The 12,923-nt window shown below is 42.3% G+C and overlaps 1 protein-coding gene across 1 annotated transcript in view; it reads left to right on the forward strand.

Moving 5' to 3' along the window:
- Positions 1-12,923, forward strand: part of TNIP1 (TNFAIP3 interacting protein 1) — a 71,487-nt gene that overhangs the window by 39,225 nt on the left and 19,339 nt on the right. Inside the window, exons 4-6 of the mRNA XM_015425870.1 lie at positions 3,401-3,489; positions 5,874-5,945; positions 12,556-12,747. Of these exons, the coding sequence (XP_015281356.1) occupies positions 3,401-3,489; positions 5,874-5,945; positions 12,556-12,747 (353 nt within the window). The remainder of the gene's footprint in view (positions 1-3,400; positions 3,490-5,873; positions 5,946-12,555; positions 12,748-12,923) is intronic.

Raw genomic sequence — 12,923 nt, forward strand, 5'->3', positions numbered from 1 at the left:
TGTAGTACAAATTAATATCCAGTCAAAAATAGAAGACTGAAGTCAAAATGAGGAGGAAGTTCTTGTATTTTATTGCAATGAAATACGGAAAACAGTTAGGCCTAAAAACCCATCAAAACTGACTGCTTTCTGTAAAACAGTATAAAAATAAAATATTTTTTAAAAAACAACTGACTGCTTTCTGAGCCCAACCAGGAAATACATGAAGTTAAATACTTAAAATGACATCATCATATCATCATCATGGGAATAATATTCGAAAGGCATAATTGGTTACAGAAACTTAAACAACATTTACATAAAAATTCCCTTATTGGTCTAATGTAAGAAAGGTGTGCCTATGCAATAGCGTCACATATTTACTTGACATAACCTAAGTCATATCGGCCAAGGCTTGTTCTCACCCAACAAGGAAAAGATCCATTGTGACCCAGACACTATGCAGTTATAACCTAAATAATTAGAACCACGAACCTTATACCTACTTTTATGCTAAAAGAATGTTATTGTCTTGTCTGTTAACAGCAACTGGAAAAATCCCCTTGACAGAAAAGACAAGAGGCCTTCTATATACCAGGCCTTCATTATATTCCAATAAAAAGTTAGATCTCTAATAAACCTAATACATCTATATAATCCCATCTGTACTACAAATTGGCCACAGATTCCAGGATGTTGTAGAGACCCTTGACCGGGGCTCTGCCTGTCGCTCCTTCAGCATGACCCAAGGCTTCACCCGTTGCCCCACTGCTGGAGGTGAGTCTGGAGCCAGACACCTTCAAAACATGTCTAGTTGAAAGTGTGATGGAAACTTCACATTTACCCAAGTACTGGTCCCCCAGTTTCATTAGAAATGTGCGTGTGGACGTTAATGCCTTTGTGTAGGATGTACGCGTGTTCACAGTCACACATGAACAGGGCTAATGCAATGCAGCAAGAGGAGGACCCTCTAGAGCTCATGGGGGGATCAGAAATGCTATTTCCCAGAGGGGTGATATGATTAAAACAAGCCCAAACCCTGTTGCCACCACTGCTGTGGCTGCTGGTCCTAGAAAAATAGTTGGGGCCACTGGTTCTCCACGCCAGTTCCTCGTTAGTGTGCTAATTGAATATGCCAATTGAATCCCCCCTCCCCAGCTTTTCCTCACAGCCCTGTGCCACTCCAGGCTGCCTGTCTCCTCTGTCCTGTTCCCTTGCCGCTGCCCTCCCAGCATGCTGATGGCATTGGGAATGGGGGAGGCAAGCTGGAGCCATCTTCAGCTTCCCCTGTCTGCTCCTGGTGGATGTCACTGGTGGGTGTGTGCGTACAATTTTAGATTGCTAGAGCAACCCAAAAGATCACCCAGATTCTAGGGGTTCTTTGATGTCTGACACATGTATGGATGTTGCTGTTTACTTTGGGGAGGGGTGCTACCCCTCAAAGATGTTCTTTAAAATTATATATATTAACAGCGGCTAGAATATTGATTCTAGCGGGAGATGATCCATGGGGTCGCGAAGAGTCGGACTCGACTGGGCGACTGAACAACAACAAAAGAATATTGATAGCAAAACGGTGGGAATCTAAGAATTTACCCTCTATAAAGGAACTAAAGTATAAAGTGTTGGAAATAGCGGAAATGGACAGAGTAAATATAGAATTACAAAATAAATCGGAGGAAAACTTTGGGGATAGATGAGGAATAATATATAACTGGCTGAAGATAAAAAAGATAGAAATAAATGGAAATTAGGCTAGTTACAGGAAGATACTGTAAGAGAAACCAAAAACTTGTTATATGAGATTTAGTTGTTGCTAAAATATGTTATTATGGAGATAAGTTGCTTGTGTTATTATATAAAAATGGAAAAACCAATAAATATAATGATTAAAACAGTAAAAAAAAGACATTCTTTAAAATTGAATTTTTCTGCAACCTTGGGAATTTCTGTGTACAAACGAGCATCTGTACCTCTTACCACAAGTTGCTCCCTGAAGCCACCTTATTCAAACTGAGGAATCAGTGGCACACAGGCGGAGGAGGGATCTCAGATTGAGACCCTGAAGAGCCACTGCCAAGTAGAGTAGGCAGTATTGGGCTAGATAGACCAGCAGCCTTTAACTTCATATGCTCAGTACCACCACCAGTTTCTGTTTGTAGAATCGTGCGCATTTGGGAGTCGGGACATTCTTGCTGGATCTGGGGAGGAAAGTCCTTTGGTCTTTGATCTAAATTGCACCTTGTGCAAGACATCCATTATCAGATTCGCCTGTGGATTTTTAAACAGGAAAGAAAGAGATTCAGATTTGGGTAATGGTGCAGAAGGAGGGTTTCCCTCCACCTTCCTTGCTGGAGCTGCTTCTTGCCCTGTAATGGGAACCATACCCATGCACAAGGCCAAAGTCACAGGTCTCCATATTGTGCATAGCTTGGCCTACTCTTTAAAGCCCCCAAAATGTTGATGTCAGTCTCCTTTGTGCCCTAAATGGACTGCAAATGGTAAAGCCTGGGGGGGGGGGCAGGGTGACTTTTACAGTTCATAATTACAGTGTGCTGAGTCCAGGAGGAAAGGGGGAAATTCCAGCTGATACAGATCAAAAGCCATTTATATGCATTTGCATGGCATAGGAAACATTGTCTGTGATACTTCTCTCCAGGGACTTGCTACATGGGCTCATGTGCATTTGAGGTGTGAAGCTTTTCTGATCAGTCCCTTGGGATTTGGGTGCTGGTTAAAACAAGAAGGGGAAAGGCAGTGCTGTAACGGGAGACTCTGAAGGATTTTCTTAATAGTTTGCAGCTATGGTGCAGTTGTTTTAGCCATCCTTGATGTGGCCAGGTGAGTTCCTACAAGGTTGAAGGCTTTATTTTCCCCTTAAAGAAATCAGGATCTGTTTTGTGTTAATGTAGGGGGTGGGTGGGCCAGATCCTTTCCCTGTCCAAACTATCTGAAGAAGAAGAAGAGAAGAAGAAGAGATTGGATTTATACCCTGCCCTTCACTTGAAGTCTCAGAGTGGCTTACAAACTCCTTTCCCTTCCCCTCCCCACAACAGACACCCTGTGAGGTGGGTGGGGCTGAGAGAACTCTGACAGAAACTGCTCTTTTTCAAGGACAGCTGTGCCAGAGCTTGTGACTGACCCAAGGTGCAAGTGGAGGAGTGGGGAATCAAACCCGGTTCTCCCAGATTAGAGTCCACACACTTAACCACTACACCAAACTGTGCAACTGTGCAACTGTTTTCCCCTTATGTCCTTTCCCCCTTTACCTTTTCAGATCTAATATTTCCACCAGCAAGGTTAAGCCATAAGCGACTTGCTGGCACTTCACACACTCATACACATACACACACATGACCAGTCCTCTGAGATCAGAAATGTTCACTTGTACTATGCTCTTCAAATTTATTTTCTTTTACAGAAGGCAGCCCAGATCTTTGCTCTTCTCCAGTAGTTCCAGCAAGAGATCTGAAGGAGCTGGAGCAAGGCACACAGAAGCCACACTCCAGTGTAAGAAATGTTACTTGAATATTAAGAACCTGAGTGTGTCCCCCAAACAAAAAAAGAGTGAAGCTTTAATTGGGAGTAAGGCCCATTGAAAATTCTGGTATTTATTTCTGAGTAAGCATGCATTTGACTGGGCTGCATGAATGTTAGCTGTACCATTAAGGGGGGCGAGGAACCTGGATAAGCAGAAATTCATTTGTCCAATAAGCATTTAGGATTTGAGGAGGGTGAGTTTCTTAAAGGAATGGATACCTGTGTGAAAATCTCTGCACTGCATATAGAATGTTTGATGGGCCACCATGCTTTAAATTGTATTGAAGTATAGTGTCTTTATCTCCTTGACAAGGTACCCTCAGGGTTCCTTTGTGTACTCTGATGTGTGGCAGGTTGTCCCTTGACTGTGCCTGGCCTTGCCAGATGTCCATTACTATAAAGGGATGTGTAAGACACAGGCTTCGGGCTCTCTGCCAGTCATAGGTGTTCATCATTTATCCATTTAAACTTATTTAACATACATAAACAATTACTTACCCTATAACCCATACACCATCCCCCCTCCTGTGGCTTCCCGCAATGCTTTCACCCACTTCCCCTTATTTATATATATTTCATCAATTTCTAATACCATATTTCTAATCCCTTTAAAAGATAACAATTTTTTACTTAGTATTGTTCTAAACATAGTAATTTTTTTCTCACATCCCAGTTCTTTTCCAGATAGTTCTTAAAGTCTTTCCATTCTTCAAAAAATTCTTCGTCTTCTTTGTTGTTTAATTTCTTAGTAATTTTGTCCATTTCTGCCATGAACAGAACTTTGTGAATCCAATCTTCTATTTCTGGTACTTTTTCAAGTTTCCAATGTTGCGCATATAGCATTCTTGCTGTCGTTATTAGGTACCAGAATAGAGTTCTTTTTTCCACATTAACTTCTTCCATTTTTAGTCCCAAAAGCAGAATTTCCGGTTCTTTTTTAAAAGAGCATTGTAGTATCTTCTGCATTTCACTATGAATTTTTGTCCAAAAGTCCATAGCTTTTTCACAAGTCCACCACATATGGTAAAATGAGCCTTCATGTTTTTTACACTTCCAACATCTATTAGACATATTTTGATTCATATTTGCTATTTTTTTCGGAGTCATGTACCATCTATACATCATTTTATAACAATTTTCTCCCAAACAAAAAAAGAGTGAAGCTTTAATTGGGAGTAAGGCCCATTGAAAATTCTGGTATTTATTTCTGAGTAAGCATGCATTTGACTGGACTGCATGAATGTTAGCTGTACCATTAAGGGGGGGGGGAGGAACCTGGATAAGCAGAAATTCATTTGTCCAATAAGCATTTAGGATTTGAGGAGGGTGAGTTTCTTAAAGGAATGGATACCTGTGTGAAAATCTCTGCACTGCATATAGAATGTTTGATGGGCCACCATGCTTTAAATTGTATTGAAGTATAGTGTCTTTATCTCCTTGACAAGGTACCCTCAGGGTTCCTTTCTGTACTCTGATGTGTGGCAGGTTGTCCCTTGACTGTGCCTGGCCTTGCCAGATGTCCATTACTATAAAGGGATGTGTAAGACACAGGCTTCTGGCTCTCTGCCAGAATACCCAGGTTCAGGCTCTACGCTCCGGTTTGGCAAATCAGGCAAAAATGCTTTTATTATCAAAAAACAACAAAGGCAACCTCAATTAACAATACTTCAAGGAAAAACGAAAATTCCACATCCTTCAGGGGGTTGCCAAAATACAAAGAGTAATTAAAATCAACTGGAACTTACAATGACTCCACAAGGTAGGAAAACATCCTGCCCACCAGACGCGCGCTACCTTCCCCACACACACACACACCTTTTTGCTATTTTATCTTTGGAAGGACCTGTTAAGACGCTGCCCCTCCCTCTCTCCAGTGCAACTGTCAATTAAGAGATCTCAGCTGTGAAGCTCTTGCAAAGCTGAGTACCGGACAGTTCCTGTAAAGACTTGCAAGGTCGATCCTCCCCCTCCTGCCGTCCTTCAGTTCTACAGTGTTGCTGTGTTACAGACAAGTTGGTGTCTTCCTTACAGGATGTTCCCTTTTCAGTTTGCACCACTGGATAATTATGAATGCTGAATTATATTTGAGAGCACTGTAGCACCACTGCAGCCTGGGACATAGAAACCAGGTTTTGTAATCAGCTATATTTGACCTTATTCACTAAACTAGAGAAGGGCTGACCTCTTGCTGTTCACCTTTGCTCAGAGAAGTGTGCTACATTTTAAATTATAATTTTTAAATGATAAGTGACCAGGATGAGCAATTTTAAAAAAATTCATGTCAAATAGAGTAATGGTCCACTCTGTTTGCCTGGGATGTAAGAGGTCTGATTCTTTCTGCAACATCTCTACAGGGGTCGTCATCTGAATTTGAAATCGTTGGTGCTGACGATAAGAAATCTTCCCAGGAGAGCAGCAAGAAATTGGTAAGAAAGTGCAAATGTTCCTTTAAAAAATCCAAAGGAATTGCTGTTTGAAAGTTCTATATAAATGGTATGTTGAGATATTTTTTCATATTCTCCTCCTGCAATTTTGGTAGATCAGGATTGGGGGGTGGGGTGGATATGAAGAGAAAGAAAACCAAACAAGGCAGCAGGCTGATTATTGTTGTTATTATTCTATAAAGTATTTTACAGATCAACATAAGCAAAAGCAGCAGCACCAAAACCTTGCAATCTACAATCGGACAATGGGGGAGGCAATGAAAGGTGAAGAGAAAAGGGAAGGCTTTGACCCAAAGCATTCCCACCTACTTAGGATTCATTTCAGTAGATAGGAAAGCTGCAGATGATGCTCCATTTCCAAAATGTTTTCCCTGACTTTTGCTTTTCCAAAAACACAGCACCAAGTCTGTATCCAAAGTTTCTGAGATGGGAGCCACTTATTTCTCTCCCTGTAGGCTGTTCTTCCTATCAAAATTGCACCCTGCCATACCCCACCCCACACACACACACACACAGGGCAAAAATGTTATGAGTACTTGCTCTTGTGGTGTAAAAAGCTGCTCAGTTTGGCCGTTAGGGAATTTTAGCAAAAACAAAAATACCCCACAGGGTAAGAAAAAGTGCCCTTGTCTTCCCATGAACTGCATACCCAACTTGCAGATTCCAGTGGCTGTTTTGGGTTATTTATTTTATCCTTAAAAGGATTAGAATCACTTTGCTGTGGTTGAGCATCACATATAGCTTGCTGTTGAAGCTTCCTGAGTCTGTGGCTGGGCCACCAGCTGGGATTTTTGCTGCCAGCCAGAGAGGCTGTAACCATGCACGTGCCGCATGATTTCTTCGGTTGGCCCCTTTCCCAGAACAAGCTGATGGGAACTGTCCGATCGAGCAAGCTGAAAGTGCTGTTGTTGAGAGGGGTTTTTTTGCTCATATATGCAAAGCTGTTTGTGTTGGCTGGCTACTTCCTTGTCCCAAGCTAGTGGCACAGGCGTTCTCACAGACCTGAGCAAAATCAGCCTCTGTGGTGGCAGAAAATACGCATCAGACAGGATGCTGAGACATCCCTGAGGAAGGAGGCTGTAAAAACCCTTAGTGATGAAATGGCCCAAAGCAAGCTAGTGAAGCCTTTACCACTTTGAACAAAGTGGAACAGGGTCCTTTTGGCCCTTGCCTGAAGCATCACCCATTTTTAGCACCGGTCACAAGGACTGTCCACCATGTCTCTCAGTGCTATCTGAAGAGTTCAAAGTCTTTAGGATTCTGAATGGTGGAGAACTGCTGTTCTTTTCTACTTCTGTCGGCAAGGAGGTGAGGTTTGGCAAGAACTTGGTCTTTATCATGGGGCCTACTGCAGGCGTCTGGTCCACCAATAGCCCATTTATCATCCACTAAGGCAAGGGCCTTCTTGGTGATTGCCCCCGCCCCCTGGACCAGCTCCCCAAGGAGGTTCGTGCCTTGCACGCTCTGGTAAGTTTTCGCAGGGCATGCAAGGCTGCCTTGTTTTCTGCAAAATTTAATTAACTAAGAGCATGGGTGAACTGACTGGCTGTTCAGATTTGTGCCAGAGCTGAGAACTGGTTGAATTTTAATTAAAACTCTGTTTTACTGTATTTATAAGTTTTATTTTCTATTCAAGTCCCAATACTGTGTTTGTGTGTGCTGTGAACCACCCCAGGTCCTCTGCTGAGGAGAAGGTGCGAATTATAAATCAAATTATACTTTTACATTAGTGGGGGAGAGTGGGATATAAATCAAATAAATAAATAAGGTAAGAATATTTCTGGAGTTTCTACTTGTTCAATATTTGCTTATTTATATTTACCCACTTTATCTCCAAAATTATAAAGCTTAGCAACAAAACCAGATAACTCCTTTTACCTCCCATTCCCCAAGCCCTTGATATCTCAAGCCAAATCAAACTGAGGATTTGCCAGCTGTAAGTTTCCCCTCCTCAGTAAGGACTCCACCACAGTCCTCTAGCTTGAAATTGTTCTTCAGGCCAATGGCAGAGCAAGAAATTAAATTTAAAATTTTGCCCAAATACAGTTCCTGTACTAAGCCTAAGCACAATGGCAGAGCAAGAAATTAAATTTAAACTTTTGCCCAAATACAGTACTAAGCCTAAGGAGAAAAAGCAGCTTCTCCCTAAAGGAAAAATTAATACCGCCATTTCATAACAAGGGACAAACCTTCCTCTCTGAGCCTGTTTTATTCCCAGAGCCAAGTCCCTCCTGCTCAGTATGACCCTTGTGTTCCCTTAGACTGTCATGCAGAGAAAGGGGGAATCCTAACTCAATTATTCTCCATTTGTAGCAGAACAAGTAAATTAATGTATTGATGTTGAGCCAGCTCATGCGGGGGCGGAGGCAAGAGGAAGAGGTTAAAGGAAATAACTGTTACAAAAAATAATAATAAAACACCTCTTTTTGAGATCTGAGGTAGGTGTGGAACATTTAAGGGAACAAGGTGAGGCAAATAGCCTTGTATGTATCAGACAGACAATATGGGTGGTGTACTGTCAAATGTTTAGTATACTGTTTTTCACCCTGCTTGCTGAGGATGAAGTAGGTAAGGAGTCTTCCTGTCCCATCTGGCTAAATCAGTGTCGTGTCAGTCATGGTGACTCCTGCCACAGGATTTGGCTGGTTATGCTTTGGTGAGCGCAAATGGTTCTCAAACCATAGGTAGCAACACTTTACTTGTTGTTTCTACTAATGATAGATGTGATTCTCCACATCCCAGGGTTTGATTAATTGTTTCGACAGTACATGAAAACCCCCGAAGGTTCTGTGTCTGCCTTGAGCTGTACAAATTCTGTACTGCTAGTGAAGCTGCTGTGATTTTTTAAATTAGAAACTTATTCACGCGGCCTTGGGAATTATTCTTCAGATGTACTGAATATCCTGAGGTAAAAGACGCACAGGTTTGGTGAGCAGGAAGCACTGCTGGAAACCATTGGGCTTAATTTAAAGAACAGCAGAATTTCATCAACTTAGACATTATGTGGCGTACAAAAGTGAAAATGAAAATTCAAGGGATGTATAGAAACTTTAGACGAGTTAATAAGAGGGCAATGGAGAACAGAATTCAGATGCTGACTGGGAGATCAAAAGAGAAACTGAATGACAAGTTGCTGCTGCTGCTCTCAAGTGAGATTTCCTGAGCCTTTGGAAGTGTTCAGGATTACTAAAAAGAGCTTCTAAAGATACTGGATTCTGAAGAACACAGTTTGAGTCCAGTGGCACCTTTAACACCAACAAAGTTTACTGGATTCTAGTGTTTGTTTGAAAGCTGTCCTTTCTGTAGGAAGCTCATTTTCAAAATAACATCTGTCAGATTCATTATTGTTAATATCTGTGGGAGTTTCAGCGGCTATAGACTTTGGGGGGGAAATCTGCAGAGAGTCAGTTTACAGATTACAAAGCTGTCATGGCCACCACAGTGACTTTGTACCACACGAGTGGCAGAGTTTTGTGCCTCCCAGGTGCACAGGACTGTATTCCAGTTATGACCACATGGGACACATGGAGAAGGGGCTTCAGCCTTCATCCCCCACGTGATTTTCACAAACTGAAATGACCGCTGGGAGCTGCTGTTTGCTCCATTTTGTTTCCCAGCCCAAGCAAATAGCAGCTCCCCGATATTGTTTTAGTTCATGTAAACAGAATAGGTATGGGAGGCTGAAGCCCCTTCCTCCACACATGCCACAGTAATGATCAGAATATGGCCCCTGCATTCCTGGGAGGTGCAGAACTCCCAGCGTGTGTGTGTGTGTGTGTGTGTGTGTGTGTGTGACACAGAGTCACTGTGGTGGCCTTGAGGGTTCTGTGTCATGTGACTCAGCCCTGACAAGCCACCCTGAGGGCTGCATTTGAAAAGTACCACGCTGTAACAGTATTTCTTCCTACCAGCCTTGTATCCTATGTCGGTCTTCCTTGTATGTTTTACTCTTCTGTCTCACCTTGCCAGTGGTAGGGATACAGCTCTTGTTTTAGTGTCCAAATGAAAAAGTTACGAAGACTGTTTGACTAACTAGGACACACACCCCCCTGGCCTGGAGTACCCTTGTCTTCTCTGGAATGACTTGTCTTGGAACTGAAAACAGCTTTTAGGCTCTCTGGTTCCATGTATGAGTCAGCAGCAAGAGCTGTGAGAGATAGACAAGGTCTCTTGCAAGACCAGGGGAATTTCTTTTCTGCACCAAGTTCACTGGGGCAGATTGCAGAGAGGAGGAGATGATGAATCAGCTAATAAATCTTGGGTGAAAGGTGGTACTTCCCCGCCTTTCCCCTTTGGAGATTCCTTAGGCTGTATGTGAGGTGACTCTCTTAGCTGGCATGCAGCCTACCCTGTACAAACTAAGTATGCCTAGTCAGGGTGATAACAGTTACCTGTTCAGAAGTCTTAGTTCAGTGTGAAGGCTGGAGTTTCCCTAGCAACTGCGCAAACAACCTTTGTAATCCGGGCTAGCTTGCTTCTCAGGAACTCTGCTGTGAAACCAAGAGGCATGGGAGCATCCACGTAAGTCAGAGGGTGTGGTGATATGCATTTGTAGGCCAAGAGCACAGGTGTGTCATGATCTGGGGTACTAGTTGGTTCTTTCTTACGAAGGCAGTACATTTCATCTGGAGAGTCTCTGTGAGCAAAAAACCTGAATACCCTGATGCTTTGGGATGAAAATTGCTAACACAACTGCCAAGGTAAATATTGCTGTGGAAGACCAGGAGTTGTATTGTAGAGGTTGGGGAAAGGGTGTTCAGTTAAGAACGAGAGGATGAAGAAAGATCAGTTGCGTGTGGCAGAATGTGAGCACTGTAATGATAGCTATGGAGTAAATCTTAGTTGCGTGTGGCAGAATGTGAGCACTGTGGAAATGATAGCCATGGAGTAAATCCTGGGATGAGTAAATCCTCACCCGGAAGTGCATGCCAGAGTGCAAAATTCATTATTTTATTGCTGAGCTTTATGGGTGACTTTATCATCATATTGGGGCATCCTTTCGCGATGGATAAGAAGGGAAGTGTTTCTTACTAGTATCCCTGCGACTTCATTTCCAGACAAAGCAATCCGGGGCCAGAACTGTCACCCTTCCATTGAAATGCTGTTATTTAATAATCAGTATGTAGGTCCAGGCTGAAAGGTCAGAGCTGCAATTTTTGTTTCTCAGATTCTATTACTTGTCAGTAGTACTGAAAATATACTTTGAAACTGAGTCCAAAATATATGCCAAAGGCTCTCCTAGGAACGGGTCAATGGGGAAAGGAAAGTGATGGACACTCTAGCCTGAATGGGTCCCTGAGTATTGCATTGTGCACTGAGAGTCACATCATGCTTTTTCAGCACCTCCAAGAGGCTGTCAGAAGCTTAGCCCAAATCTGTTGAATGGGAATCTGAAAAACATGACAGCTTCAGGTGTTAGTAGAAGCTTGATAGCAAATTATATGTGGCAACCCGTTTTAGGGCTTTTGGGTGGTTGGAGCATATCACACATATTGTAACCCTGTAGGGATGAATCCGTATTATTATCCCCATATTGCATATAAGATGCTGACACTGAGTGAGAGAGCAAGTTGACTGCACCCTCCTGGTGACTTTGTGGCCGAGTCAAAGTTTAAATTAGGGATTTCCTGATTTGTAGCTCAGTCTCTTGGCTGCTGTGGTAAACCAGCTCTCTGCTGTCTATAGCTATGGTAGAACCTGTATTCAAGTGGAATAGTAAATGCAAATGGGATAAATGATAAAAGGGTGAAAGAGGCATTTATGGTGCACTGAGTATACTGAGGAATACTTTGAACAGTGCTAACAAGGGAAGGAAAAGGGGACTAAATCCTGGGTCTCAGTATTGCAGCTCAAGTTAACTTCCATGAAAGGTTCCAAGCTATGCTTTGAATAACAGCTTAAGCATCACTTTATGTTTCGACTGGTTCCCAAAGGTTCCTAAATTTGGATTACCATTTCCTACGTTTCAGAAGAGTGCTTGTCCCTGATACCAGGCCTGTCACTCCAATTTTAAAAAAATTAATAGTTCAAATTAGCATCAATTTGCATATGGATAAAACATCTATTTCAAAGGTAAGCCATTTATTTAGTTTTAGATGATGCACGCGTGCTATAGCAGGAACCATCTTAGAAGAGGCATTCCGTCCTCTGTTGGTTCCTACTAGCCATGATTTTTGTTAAGACTAATTTTTTTTAAAATGTGCAGCCTGATTAATTAAAGGCACATCTTAATAAACTTGAAGATTAATTGATGAATGAGCTATCTGATCAATCAACTAAATGTTGCAGTTCTAAAATCTAAAATGTTTACCAGCCCTAGAGTAGTGAACATGGGATTAACGTAGCACTAGAAAAACACTTGAGAATCTAGAAAAGAATGGAGTACTCGTTAAGGCAGACATAGGTGGTGACACACCGTCTATCCAGGCTCTCAGTGGTAGTGGTTCTGGTTTGAGGAGAAGCAGGTAGATCCTAAAGCAATAAGAAACTCAGTTTATTTCAAAGCACAAATGAATGAAATGGAAGATGTCAAGCCACTTGTCTAACGTTGCCTATCTTGTTCTCTTTCTCTTTTCCCTGCTGACCTTTTCAGAACATAGAGCCATTTCATAACGAGGACAGCAACCTCATGCTTCACCTCCAGCGCCTGGAGAACACTCTCAGCCTCTTTGCTGAGGAGTCCGATAAAAACCAGCTCTTTGCCCACCTGGGTCGGATGGCCCTGGAATTCAACCGTCTGTCCTCCAAAGTGCACAAGAATGAACAGAGGACATCTATTCTTCAGGTCCGAGGGCTGCTGGTATCTGTGCACGGTTCAGTTCCCTCTTCTCGGTCTTTCTGAAAGCTCACCTTGTTTCTTCTTTCTTTTTTCTCACTCTAATAAGTTTTACTGAGGACCAAAACAGATGTGATACAGAACATGAGTAAAATGCTCATCTCTGTAAACATTTGGTATATATT

This window comes from Gekko japonicus, unplaced genomic scaffold (assembly GCF_001447785.1).
Source record: "Gekko japonicus isolate JY-2015 unplaced genomic scaffold, Gekko_japonicus_V1.1 scaffold2607, whole genome shotgun sequence".
Classification (NCBI taxonomy): Eukaryota; Metazoa; Chordata; class Lepidosauria; order Squamata; family Gekkonidae; genus Gekko; species Gekko japonicus.